Below are 13,938 nucleotides of genomic sequence, written 5' to 3'. Positions count from 1 at the left end.
CATCGCTTGAAGCAGGATCTGGACTTCGACGTCGATTGCATTGGCTGGAAGCCCTTCTTTCACAGCTTGAAGCAGGACCTGAACTTCGATATCGTGCGTCGGCTGGGGAGTCTTCCTTCACCGCTTTGAAGCAGGACCTGAAGTTCGACCTCGCTGTTGGGCTCGATGCGGCCCGAATTTGGGCGCACGCAGTAGCTGTTGTATGGTAGGGTAAGGGCGGGGCAAGACGGGGACGGCAGCGAGTGCGAATCGGTGGCGGAAGAGGTGAGCGAAGAAGGAGTAAGGACATCATCAGTATTCTGGATTTGATCGATCGAGTCAGCGTTCTGTGATGTGGTTCAGTAACAAAAGTGCATCAAGTGTTTAATTGTAGATGGAGTCTGGCGTGATGGCGGTAGAAAGTCCTTTCGCCATGCCGACGAGATGCGATCGATCAATATCGCGTGTGTTGCTCAGCAGATGATTCCAATCATGCTCTCGAAGACCTTGCCCGGTAGGCGCCTGCTATTCATCTACTACGAGACATGATCCGTGCGGTGGAAACATCGGTCTCTTTGCTCCATGTCGTATGGAGTCAGTGGTGGCGTCGGTATAGGAAGTCTGTTCTCGAGTCGAGTCTTGATAAGCATGCGTATACAGATCTCCGTCCATGAGGTTCAGCACATCTATGCTTCTGGGTTCGCTTTGCCCGTCTGAGCTCACAAGAATGCAGTCTTCCTCCCCAGAGCAGTGTATGAGCTCGAAATCCTCCATCCCACCCAACACATCCCACCGAGCAACCGCTGCAAGATCAACTTCTTTGCCTACGAACCCCTTGCGCAACCATCGGCGGCACCACACCAAGGAACACTCCGTAGCAGATGCCATTCTTGCCTGGACAGTCTTCAACCACCAGCCCAATATCTCAGCGGCCGTCAACCACTCCCGTTTCCTCTTCACGACTCTTTCAATGCTGCGGACCACGCGTGTGCATGTTCATAGACTTTCAGGTCGACGCAAGCCATCGCCTAGCTTGTGAAGGTGGGGTGGTCATCGGAGTGGCGCGGTGTGGTGGAACATTTGTGGGGGATGCCACGTCGTGGCCGGTTGTCGACCGGCTTCGAATGCTGTACGCTGCGGACAATGGATTCTGGTGAGGGCGGTCATTCAGCTGCTCTGTTATGGCGTGTATTCGACGTATCGAGAGAGAGAGAGAGAGAATCGGCGAGAATGTAGAGGAGACGTCGGGTAGGCTGACTTTTGCTGTAGAATATGGGAGGAGGAAAGCTTGACTTGAGCTTGTGAGTCACGTGCCAGGCAATCTTCAACAAGCTGGCAGCGCACGATCGTGGACTTACGACTGGCCACATCACTTCGACCTTCGACCACATCCCTTCGACCACATTACTTCTACCACATCACTTCGACGACATCACTTCGACTACATTACTCCCACCACATCACTTCCACCACATTACTTCCACCACGTCACTCCCACCACATCACTCCCACCACGTCACTTCCACCACGTCACTTCCACCACGTCACTTCCACCACATTACTTCCACTACATTACTTCCACCACATTACTTCCACTACATCACTTCCACCACATTACTTCGACTACATCACTTCCACCACATTACTTCTACCACATCACTTCTACTACATTACTTCCACTACATCACTTCCATCACATTACTTCTACCACATCACTTCCACTACATCACTTCCACTACGACCTTGCCCGTATCAATCGTTCCATGGCAAGAATGGACGACGCACCCGCTCCTGCGCCCTCCATTACCACGACCGAAGCGAACCATGCGACATGCGCACGACCACAGCGACACCGAGTGGAATGCACTCACCACACCTACGCCACATGCGCACGGAACGAAATCGGGTGACCTCTGCACACCAACCTCTCCCCCGACTCACTCACCTGGTTCCCTTCAACTGACTACCTGACCTGACCCTTCTTTGCATCTTCAGGATGGCTCCACTCCACACCAACCTCCCCCCGACTCACTCACCTGGTTCCCTACAACTGAATACTTGACCTGGCCCTTCTTTGCATCTTCAGAATGTCTCCACTCCACACCAACCTCCCCCCCGACTCACTCACCTGGTTCCCTTCAACTGACTACTTGACCTGCCCTTCTTTGCATCTTCAGGATGGCGCCACTCCATCCCCCAACGTCGCCTACATCGCTCCTTTGGGCGCACCAGCTGAAGCGTGAGCACGGCTACCTGCTCGAACGGATGCAAAAGCTTGAAGCCGAAATCGCTAGAGTTGACTCGCGCAACAAGGCCATCGAGACGAACGCTAGCAAGGACGACCTGGCTGCAGCAGAGAGGCGATCGCTCTCGCCAATGCGGTGGTGCACTCAAAGCTTCCGTAGTACAAATTCCGGTGTGGGAGGCTTTGTTTTACCTCGAATTCGTCATTTGAGGGGTGTTTTGCCTTTCAGCCGCGTCGCCGTCTTGACAGCCTGCAGAGTTAGTCGGCGTTGTGGCTGGCAGAGAGCATCGCGAGAGAAGGCTTTCGAATACTGTGGCAAAAATCAAGCTGAACAGGTCCCAAATACACCACGAACAACACATGCCAGGACCGACTCGCACAACGCTCGAATCCTAAGAACTTCCAACAAGGTCTCGATTTCCGTGCTTCCCAGATGCCGCCTCAAGATCAGTCCACCGTAAACGACACCTGCTTCAGTGCATTCTCTGAGGTCCCCGACATAACTGTATTCGCCAAAATCGGACAGAGTGCAACCAAGACATTGCGCACGCCTGGACACGAGTCCAGCCGGAAACGGCCATCTCCTTCTCGTTCGCCGTCTCCAACTCCGCGACGAATGAAGACTCCGGGGCACGGCAGTCAGATGAACAATAATGGTACAACCAGCTTTCTGATCGACTTCACTCAGCAGATGGAAGGAGTCAACACATACCGCCAGCACTCGCCAGTCGACGGCGCATTCCTGGCCAACGAGGGCGCTGGACACGATTTTGCCATACGAGGAGCTGCCGCTGATGGGCACAGCATCAGAACGGCATCGCTGGCTGTGGAACAAGCATCGCTGGCTGTGGAACAAGCATCGCTGGCTGCGGAACAAGAGAACTTCGCTATAAAAGGTGCGGCCGTCCGATTGTCAAAAGCCAGCGCACCGGTCATGTCTGCAGAGTTGTACCTACTGAAACTACGCATCAACGTCTCGCCTCAAGACATTCAGAAACTCCACAGCAGGCTTCGGCACGCGACCTGCCACAAGTTACAACTCCTACCGCACCGCATCCAATGCCTCGAATACGACCTCCATCGGCAGCATTCGCGGAGCGTTCAAGCAAGTCAACGGCCTACGACAAACAGCACTATCAGCGAAGCGTGAAAGCCGCAGCAGGAGATGCATATGTCGTGCTCGAGGAGAGAGCCGCGACACGGGCAGTTTCTAAGGCGGGCGGAGAGATTCACTCAAGCGCGTTGCGGAACAGGAGGCGGAGGCGGAGAGGGGAAGATTGGCGGAGGCTTGCGGCGGAAGGCGTTCAACAACACAATGGTCAGAAGAGGTGGGCATTTGGGTAGCTTGGAACCTGGAGAGTCCGATGCAGATGGCACACCAGCTATCGAGACGGAGTCTTCCATGGTCCTGGACCTGGACACTTTGCAGACCGAGGCTGCGTTTTGTTGTTGCGGAGATCGCCATTTGTGCGTGTTTTGCGGGAGGGTGATGCCTTGAGAGTTCTTTCATTCAACTGAACGGCGATCTCCGCAACAACAAAACGCAGCCTCGGTCTGCAAAGTGTCAGAGCTCTCAACTCTCCAGCACTGTGTAGCTGAGTGGAATAAAAAGAACTCGTGTACCTTTGCGCTTTCCTGAACTTCCTCCTCCCCAGTCCGATTCCTGATCATTGTCCGAGGTAGGGATGTTGGCAACACTAGCTGGTGCACGAGACGAGGTGTACGTCTTCTCCTCCTCCTCCTCCTCCTTCTTCTTCATCGCAGAAGTTGCAGGTCGTCTGCTGTGCAGTGAGTGCCGTGTTGATTGACCTTCGACCAAGGCACAATACGGACACATGATGATGTCAATGGATGATGATGATGATAAGCACAAGACTTCGCAAACTTTCGAGTCATCGCCGCAAACATTGAATTCATCAAGCTATGTGTTGTCAACCCTGGCGGGCACCGAGTCTTCGTCATCCATCTTGTGATGGGTTCAGCGGTCACCCCCCGACTCCCACCTTCTTTCCGAATCGCCAATCGTCGATGAAAGCTGCGCTTGCGATCTCATCGTGCCCGGTTTGGGAGACAGCTGGAGCAGCACTCGCGGCCACTGGCAGAGCGCTGCTTGCCTGATCTCGATCGGTCGTAGCCATCTCGCCACGACTTCGCTTTTGACCTGCTCGAGCTTGCGAAGCAGCTTGTGTTAGCGGAGGCATCAACTGCTGCGATTGAGGGCGGCGAGCTTGGTGGGGAGGGGCCTTTGGGAGAGTCGGCGAGGTCGTGTTGACCTTCTGGCGGTGGACTCTCGATGCTCGATATCGAAGTCACTGACAGGCCATCTGTGCCGTCGTTGTCATCGTGATCTGTCTTGATCCGTGGACATGTTCCTTGAGAAACATTTGTGTCGGTATTGGAGTGAAGTTCTTTCAACTTAACAATGAGGAGACGACGCGAAAGGCGCGCGCGACATCTTGTCACACAATGGGTTTACGATCTGCCACCAATCTCTTGCTCTTGGTTCTCCGGGTGGGATGCATCCAGTCTGAAAAATCTGGCATTGTTCGCCCGTGTCCTCATTTGCAAGGTGACCTCCTCCAAGTTCCCTCCAGGGTTGCCCTCACACGAGGCTCCGTTCAGGCGCCTGCATCGTAGTTGCCAGTTCTCGGGAGCCGCGAGCGAAAAATTATCCAGCAATCCAAGGAACCAACGCAAGTAAGAGCGCTGACTGGTCCACACGGGCTGATCGATCCACTTGAACACGACAGGGCCGTCGTTGCGCGGCTCCGGGTCTCCTGTGGTGACGTTGTGCAGAATTGCGTGTGCGTGATCGAATAACTCCTGCGCTTTGAGGAAACGCGACAGTCCCACTTCGTCTACTCCCACTTCGTCTACTCCTCCCTCCTCTGGAGACCAGGTGTCGACCGTCTTCCTCGCACTTTGCATCTGTAAGCCTCTCCGAACAAACGGATTGCAGTATGCTTCGACCTTCTTCAGAGCTGCTTCGGCGTCCCTTTGCTCTCGGTATCCTCTACCTGCCGTGCCTTGCTGGAAGGGCGTATGATGACGCAGACAGATCGTGGCGGTGGTTTCGAGATCGCGGATCAACGACGGGTGAGAAGCAGTCAACGAGGAAAGGGTCGAGTTGAGCAGTCCAAGCTTCTCATTCAGGACGAGAAGCTGCATCTCCTCGCCGCTTGTTCGTATGGACACGAGATTGGAAAATTTTCCGGAATCGATATTGCGGCAGATGTCGGAGCGGTCCATTTCGATCTTAGTGTGGCGGGCGTGGTCGACAGCTTCTTGGGATTTTTCAAGGGACTCCGTCAAGGAGCGCTGAAAGATGGTAGTCATATTCCTGTTAAGCAGGATGTTAGCATCGGTCAGCCATGTCAGCGCGGGCCGAATTGCATACCACAGTGCGGTCGCCAGTTCCACCCCATGGCGTCCCAGAACCTCGTCGAACCTCACGTGGAGGCGTTTGTGCACTTTCGAATCGGTAACCCAGCCAGGCTTGGGACATTCCCAACCTGAGGATTCTGTCTCCAACGACCAGGCCTCCCTGAACTCGACATGTTGTAGCGGAGCTTCGTACAACTGTTCAGCCAATTCCATCATCTTGCAAGCATAATATTTGGCATGCATCTTGTCGTAGTCGGTTTCGGATAGCAAGTCCATCGCATCGGCTGTGATGAGTGTGGCGTTGTACAGATCGTCGACTGGCTGATAGCTGCTGTTGGTGATTCGGAAATCGAGCGGGAGAATGGAGTATGCGAAGAGAGCGAGAACGGCGAGAACGACGAAAATGCCGGCCAAGATCCTCCGTAGTTGATGAGGTTCGTGAGCTTCTCGGGGAGTCGGTGGCAAGGGCAAAGCAGATTCTTCTTGTTGATGGCTGTCCGGTGGAGTGTCCTTTCGGCGGCGAGGGTGTTTCGGTGGCAAGGGCAAAGCAGATTCTTCCTGTCGATGGCTGTCCGGTGGAGTGTCCTTTCGGCGGCGAGGGTGTTCTGGAGACCGACATTGCACCACTTTCGATCTCCCAGGCTTCTTGTCTCTCACGATTCGTGGCATGGCTTTGGTGAGTGCTTTGATCGACTTTCGTCGCCAATTCTCCCGTGTCCACGCCACCCCACAACCAGATGTTTCCAACGCCCACCAACAGGTCTTCCAAAATCCCCGCCAACAGCCCTTCCGTGATGGCCACCAAGGTGGCCACCAAAGGGCCAGTTGCAAGCCTCCCCGAACACTCCACTGATCAAAGCTCACAACCCGGCACAAGAATATGAGCAGTGTCGACGCAGCCGATTCGTTATCGCTATGGGAATCTTCAGGTAGCCGTTTCAGGTGCCGATCGGTGCAGGATGCTGGAGGAGACTCAGATTGGGGAGGCAGGTTTGGCCAAGAGACCGGCGGCGGAGCTTGACGTTGTTGATCCCTGGTCGATGCAGGTTTTGCTGGTGGCACTTGCGGACAATCCGGAGCCTGTCGGGACGAAATCTGATCTCGGCTCTGATCGCCAGTAGTGATATTGTCCCTCTCCTTCTGCCTGCTGAGAGTAGTCGTTCGGCCATTGTTTCCTTTTCCCGTGGTATTCATTTTGGATCCAACCGACGCCGATCTTTTCGGACTCAAATCTCCGTTTGCTCTTGGAGTCGATGGTTTCTTGCTGGGTGAAGAAGGTGCAGGAGATCCAGCAGCACGGGCTTTCTCGTTCCGATGTTTGATCTGGCGCTTAAGCCGCTCAAACTCATAGAACTCCATCAGTTCGCCGTTTGTGCCTGGCGTGTTTGCGGAGGGAGTGGACGAGATGTTGGAGTTGCTCCGGACGGGCGTCGAGGGTGTCACGGGGGTCGGATGGTCTGATGCGGATGGAGCCATGGTGATGATGACATGGAGAAGAAGAGAAGAAGAGGAGAAGAGGAGAAGGTGAACTGAAGATGAAGATGAAGAGAAGACAACATGCTTTCAGTTTGCTCCATGTTCTGAATGTTGTCAGATGAGGTGATTGACGGAATGTTCGAAAGATGTTCACTTTTCCATCATGGAAGTGAAGATTAATTGGAGCCACGACACGACTGGGGCATGTGTGAGCCTCAGGCACGATCGCGGCCTAAACAGCAGTTTAGGTCACTACCTCAATTTTCACTTCTTACAATAACAACTACCACCACTACCACTGTTACTATTATCGCCAATTGCTTACATTGTCGCTATATAGCTACGCTAGTTACTCTAATTATTAATAATTATATATAAGTGCGCGCTAATACGCCGTTTAGTTAGATAAGTATTATTTTCTTCGACTCTTAAACCTCTTATTAACACTACTACTTCTACTACTCCACCGCGCGCGCTCGTAGCTCGCTCGTTATATAATATATACCGCTCGTAATATCGTACCCTCGCGCGTACGTAAAAATAGCTAGTTTTACGGTACTTAATACGGAACTTAGTAAGGCTCGCGACCCCGACCGCCTACGCGGACTCTCTCTCTCCGACGATAACGACGATAAGCTAGCGACTATATCTACTATAGCTATCGCTCCTACTCCTTAGCTACCTACCGACCTCCTCGTCTACGATAAGTCTACTACGGCTACCTCTAAAGACTTCTAGTATATCTCCGACCTCTAATAGAACGATGCCCTCCTTAGAGCATAGAGCGTAAACCGTAATATAAGGAAGAGCGGACGTTAGATACTTATAAGATACGATTATATACGTAGAGTTATAGAGACGGACGAAGGTAATATAGCTCGTACGGCTCTTAGTAAGGCTCGTAGGCTAATAATAAATAATAGGCATTCCGGCGGTTACTAAGTACGGCTAGTACGAGGATCGCGGACTCGACTATAAGACTTCTAAGACTCTCGCTACCTACGCTTACTACTACTATAAAGGCAAGCCTCCGTATTTTACTAGAGAGTAGGTAAAGATTAAGGAGGAGCCGGTAGAAAAGAAGTCTATATTAAAGGAGGTAGTTAGTAGTATACGAGGTAAGATAAATAATACGTAGGATAAGATCGCTACGCTAGAGTCGGAGGTATCGGAATTAAAGCGTAAGAACGGAGTTTTAAAGGGTATAAGAGGTTAGCTAAAGGCTAAGATTAAGGCTAAGCTAATTAAGGAGATTATAGATAAGGTTAATAATATGCGGAGTAAGTTAAAGGCTACTATTGCTAAGATTAAGTAGTTAGTATTGTAGTATTAGCGTACTATTAACGAGAAGTTCGGTAGACTAGGCGTAATAGATTAATAGATAGATCGATTTAGCCTACGAGCTCTCCGCGAGCCTTACGAGCCTATACGTTAATACCTAAATAAATACGTTAGTTGCTATATATCTCCTTAAATCCCTCGTTTTTACGCTTACGAGCTAGCTATTTTAGCCTACGAGCCTACTACGTGCCGTTTTAAAGGAAGAGAATTAAGGTATTAAGATATTAAGATATTAAGATATACGTTTATCGCTCCTTCTAGCTACGAGCTATTCTATTTAGTCCGCGAGTACGTAACGAGCGAGTCGGCGGTAGCGTATATTTATTAGATTCGTATATATTAGTCCTTCTAGTTAGCCCTACCCTTCTCGGTAAGCTTAATAGACCTCTCGCTCTATCTAGTACTAATAGCTACCGGCTCGTTAACCTTCTTCTTCTTCTTTATCTTCTACTACTAAACGACTAGCTTAACGACCGGCTCGGCGACCTCCTCTAGTATCTCTAAACCCCCTTAACTAGCGGCGTTAGTAGTAGTAGTAGTAGTACTACTAGGCTCCTTCGCCTTCGACTTTAACTAAGGCGTTAGTATCGTCGTTGTCGCTAACGAAGAGGGCATCGTCGAGTCCGAACGGATCGCTAGCGCTAGCGTACTAGCTACTACGGAGGAAATCGTCGAAGGTATACTATTCTCCTTAGCTCGGTTCGCGGTAGCTTCCTTAGCCCTTACTATATCGTCTAAGCTATCTATATTAGGGTCGAGTAGAATATAGTCGTTAGGCTAGCTTACTAGCGATAATTAAAGGTCGCGGCTAGTAGGGCGTTTAGAGCTAGAGCGTTACTAAGGCTAAGGGCTAGAGTCCTACTACGAGGAGCTAAGGGTAGTACGAGCGGAACGCGAACAGCTTACGAGCCCTACGGACTAGTCTACGAGCGTCTTACTATTACTACCGGACGGACCTACTATAGCTATTATAAGGTAGCGAGCCTCCGGTACGAGCTAGCTTACGAGTAGGTAACTCTTACCTACGGGGATCTCCCTACCGTCGACGCTAGTATAGCTATTAGTCTATATAAACGGATAGTAAATAACGCCGTCCTTGTCCTTAAATATACGCCCGTTAGGGTATAGGATAGTACTATCGGTCTATACGTCGTAACTAATTATATACTAGAATATAGGCTCGCCGTTCTTCTTTACGGAGCGTTTTAGGTCTATATATACCTAGCTATCGTCGTAATTCTTCTAGCCGCTAGAGTAGATAACGTAAGTAATCCGAACGGTTGCCGAGGGAGCCCTACCGGTTATCGTTAGATTAAATAGCTATATTATCCTAATCGTAGTATTCGTAGTAGCTACGTTATTAGCGCCGAGCTTAATAGGCTAATTCCTACTATACTCCCTTATTAAATAGATATCGTAGTAGGGCTTCTTATCTCGCCGCTACTTCGTAGCTACGCTCTCGTTTAGTAGATACTCTAAGAAGAGCCTTCTACGGTTATGTTTCTTAGCGGCCTTAAGAATAGTATCTATCTCGGTAATAACGCCCTAAGCTTACTATAAGATCTTATTACGTTTATCGGAGTATACCGGCGTCGTATTATCGTCGGCGTCCTTACTATCTATAGGCTCCGGATCTATAAGGGTAACGGTATAAAGGAAGCACTTAGTAGTAAATAGTAGTAGTAGCTTATCCTTATTATCCTAGGCACCGCCCCTCGTACTCTTATTATTAGCTAATAGCTCCCTTAAACGCTTAGCCTTCTTAGCCTCCTTTAATAAGTTAGCGGTAGCGTTAGGTAACTTATAGGCCTTCGTCTTAGCCGCCTTCTTTATCTTAGTATTCGTACGGCTCTACGGAATATATATACCCTCGCGAGCACCGGAGCTAGGAGGGGTAGGCTAGCGCTCGTAGTCGCTTATAGGCTCGTCGTCGTTACTCGCCGGAGCTACTCGCGAGGGTAGAGGGCAGCCGTAGAAACTATAGTTCTTATCGCCGAGATTAGTATAAGAGGTATAGGGTAGTACCGTAGGGTTACGGTAGAACTAAGAGGTAGCTATAAGACGGCTATATATAAGGAACGGAGGTAAGTAGGAGGAAGAGGAAGGCTAGGAGGGTAGGAGGGTATAGCCTTATATATCGTTTAATCGAATATAAAGCTATTAGCGCGGAAGAAGTCCCTTATATAGTTACGCGGCTATAACTTAGCGCCCTTCGGAGGGGTCTAAAACTCCGCGAGCTCGTTGCCGGCCGTAAGGTAACGAGCGGTAGTATCGCGGAGGTAGAGATATATATCTATATAGATCTTATTATTATTAGCGTCTAGCTCGCGACTATCGAGCGTCGCCGGATAGCTACTAGCTACTAGGATATCGGAAGCCTACTATAGAGTCGGCGGGGGAAGGTATATAAGAAGATCTATTAATAGTTAGCGCTCGCTACTACTCGTAGAACGCTCGTAACGCTAGTAGGCTAAGAAGCTAGCCTATAAGCTTATAACCCTATACCGCTCTATAACCCTAGTCGTCTCGTAACCGCTCGTAACCGCTCGTAACTACTCGCGAGCCGCTCGTACGTAGAGAATACTAACCGAATTAAGTATACTAATCCGCTATCCGCTAGATACGCGGATACTCTACGTTAAGGTATATTCCGCGATCCTCTACGCTATTAGAAGGATAGTCGTAGTTATAAGTAGGAATACTAGGTAAGTGCCCTTCGACTTTAGGCTACTTTCGAATAGCGTAGTTATTATAGCTATTAATAAATAGCTCGACCGTAAACCGGAGGATTAGAACGTAGACTATAAGGAACGCTATACGGTTAGCCCTACTATCTTCGCTATAGAGGCCTTTATCGCGAAGCCGGTAGAAGAAATTACGCTATCGATTCTACCCTATAGCTATACTAAGACCCTAGAAGCGCTCTATCGTTTAATTACCCTTACTCGTTATATACTAGAAGCTATCGCGGAACTTAATGCTCTAACCCTCCTAAAGTTTACGGTAGAAGAGGTATATATTAGCTATTAAAGAAGTCTCTACGCCGTAATCTACCCGTATAATCTATATATAAATAGAGTTAGTAGAGCTATAGAGCTACGAGTATAGTATAACTAGTTGCGAGCCTACCTTTAGCGTAAAGCTAAGTTCTCGGACTATATCTAAATACTACTTAGAGACCGAGAAGACCGTCTTAGCTATAGTACCTACGTAAATCTATATAATCTTCTATATATATATATCGATATAGGCGTAAAAGTAGATACCGAAGATCTCGAACTTATAGTAGGTATCTACCGACTATATATAATTAGGACCCTTAGCCTTTAGACGACTACGCTTAATATCCTTACGACTACCCTTCCGGCGGTAGCGAGTATTACGACCTATAGGATTAAGGGAATACGAGATGTCGGCTATACGATCCCTACGAGTAGATAGGCGTTAGCGTACGAGCTAGGCGAAGGAGTTTACGAGTAAGGGAAGTAGCGTAAACTAGAGTTTACGAGCGGACGAATTAAGCCTACGAGCGGACGAATTAAGCCTACGAGCGGACGTAGCTAGCCTACGAGCGGACGTAGCTAGCCTACGAGCGTATATATAGACCTTCTAATAATATTATATTCCTTACGTAGGTGCCTTACTAATCGTTTATATCTATAGTTATCTAATGTACTACCTATAATCGTCCCCTCTAACACTATCCGTATAACCTTATCGTGTTTAGGCTAGCTATCTCTTAGGATCCTTCGATATAAGCCTAGCTTCTTCCGGATATCTACTAATTACTATAGGCTAATCTCGAAGCCGTCCTTCTTTAGGCATCTTAATAGCAACTCGTCCTTTATGTCCTACTTCTAGAAGAGCTCCTTAATCCTTATATATAGTAGTACCTTATAGTCCTTATCTTAATAGATCCTCGGATACGTAGATAGCTACTACCGAGCTAGTATCCGTCTAAACGTTCGAGGCTTAATAGCTACTTACTGCTCTTCCCTTAGCTATTAAACGACGTCGTCGTAGGTCTATTCGGAGACCCTAAGAAGGAGCTCGATCTCGGTTCGAAGGTAGTCGATATTAAGGGCGGCGCGTAGTATAGCGAGAGGGTGTTAAGGGTATTAAAAAGAAGAAGAACGATGTTGCGAGCAAGGAGGTAGACGTTGCGAGCGTTTAGCGCTTACTAAGCGCAATATCGATAAAACGAGGTTTTAAGAAAATGAGAATTGAGGTAGTGACCTAAACTGCTGTTTAGGCCGCGATCGCACCCACAATCGGAAAAAATATGGATTCAATGTTTGTTGTCTTCCATGTCTCATCCTCATTCTCAGCATCAGCAGCATCATCTATCACACCTTCCATTGTTCCCCCTCACTCAACACCGTCAGTGTCAGTCTCCGCCTCGATCCGCCATGCCTTTCCACCATCATTCACCTCCTCCACCGCGCTCTCCACACGCGCCACGCATCTCCCGAGGACATGCCGAAAGTCATCCACATAGCCCTCGTCGCCCTCCTGCGCGACCTTGGCAGCAAACTCCAGCGGACCCTCTTGCAGAGCACGAAATAGCTCCGCCGTGGTTTTGTACGCCTCGGCCAGTGTTTGGAACGACGCTTCAATCTCCGCGATCGTGCCGGGAAACCTCCGCCGAGAGTTCTTGATGGCATCCTCTATTGCAACCATCGTCCGGCCACCTTCCCAGCACGAACGTAGAAACGAACGCAGAAACGGCAATTCAACCCAATCGAGATCTCGCAAGAAACGGCCGTCCCAACCTTCCGTCGCTCTTGCGAGTGCATCGGCTTCCAGCGCCTCGCGCAACGGGTCATTGTACCTCGAAGCAGAGGCCGCACACGTACCCCGAAAGCGCGTTACGTACATCTCGACCTGGCGGATTGTCCGCTGCGTTTCCTTCCAGATGAATGGGTACATGTGAATCTGCGTGATGTTGGAGACGGGGATGCCGGAGACTATCTGTCGGAGATCCAGATCCAGACCCGTAAAGTTGTGTGTTGTTGCGGGGAGCGTGGCGATCAGAGGGTGATCGTGTGATGTCTCGAAGCGGAGGCGATTCTGATCGATACGCCACCCGACGAGGACTATGCACCCGACGAGGACGATGAGGACGGGGATGATGATGTGGACAAGGGCGAGTTTGTGGGTGTGATTGCGAGGTGGAAGATGATTGCTCTGATTCGTCTGTTTGTTGATCATCTCTCGTCTTCTCTGCCTTGCCATTTCTTGCATTGGTATCGAGTGACCGGATTTTTTTCCAGGGGACTTGTGGAGAAGTTGCCCGCTACCAGAACCGGAGAAAGTAGTGTCCATGGTGATATTGAGGTGGGTGTTTCTATCAACCTGGAGATGAAGGAAACTTCGGTGCGATGGAAGTTGGAATTGCAGAGTCTGATGGCTTTGATGACAGACATGGTTCCGATGGGCTACAAGAGATTCTTGCTGCCAGGAGAGATTTCCGGCGGCAGTAATGCTGCTGCCCGCGGCCAGGCGCAGGTTAC

The 13,938-nt window shown here is 49.9% G+C and overlaps 3 protein-coding genes across 3 annotated transcripts; 1 reads left to right on the top strand and 2 right to left on the bottom strand.

The window, feature by feature from the left end:
- Window positions 1-2,657: 2,657 nt before the first annotated feature.
- MYCGRDRAFT_97687 (uncharacterized protein) lies at window positions 2,658-3,438 on the top strand (the record flags this gene model as incomplete). Its single annotated transcript, XM_003847307.1, has 2 exons — window positions 2,658-3,120; window positions 3,233-3,438. The coding sequence occupies 2 exons, from the start codon at window positions 2,658-2,660 to the stop codon at window positions 3,436-3,438; spliced, it is 669 nt and encodes a 222-aa protein (XP_003847355.1).
- A 771-nt stretch (window positions 3,439-4,209) lies between these two features.
- Window positions 4,210-7,194, bottom strand: MYCGRDRAFT_111752 (uncharacterized protein; the record flags this gene model as incomplete). The annotated part of the gene is made up of 2 exons (XM_003847294.1): window positions 4,210-4,513; window positions 4,701-7,194. The coding sequence occupies 2 exons, from the start codon at window positions 7,082-7,084 to the stop codon at window positions 4,210-4,212; spliced, it is 2,688 nt and encodes an 895-aa protein (XP_003847342.1).
- Window positions 7,195-12,793: 5,599 nt separating this feature from the next.
- On the bottom strand, window positions 12,794-13,750 carry MYCGRDRAFT_97685 (uncharacterized protein; the record flags this gene model as incomplete). Its single annotated transcript, XM_003847293.1, has 1 exon — window positions 12,794-13,750. One exon carries the CDS (start codon window positions 13,748-13,750, stop codon window positions 12,794-12,796), a length of 957 nt encoding a protein of 318 aa, XP_003847341.1.
- Between the last annotated feature and the right edge of the window lie 188 nt (window positions 13,751-13,938).

This window comes from Zymoseptoria tritici, chromosome 15, assembly GCF_000219625.1.
Source record: "Zymoseptoria tritici IPO323 chromosome 15, whole genome shotgun sequence".
In the NCBI taxonomy this organism is placed as follows: Eukaryota; Fungi; Ascomycota; class Dothideomycetes; order Mycosphaerellales; family Mycosphaerellaceae; genus Zymoseptoria; species Zymoseptoria tritici.
Note: the sequence above shows the minus strand (reverse complement) of the source record. Positions and strands in the feature narration are given on the sequence as shown.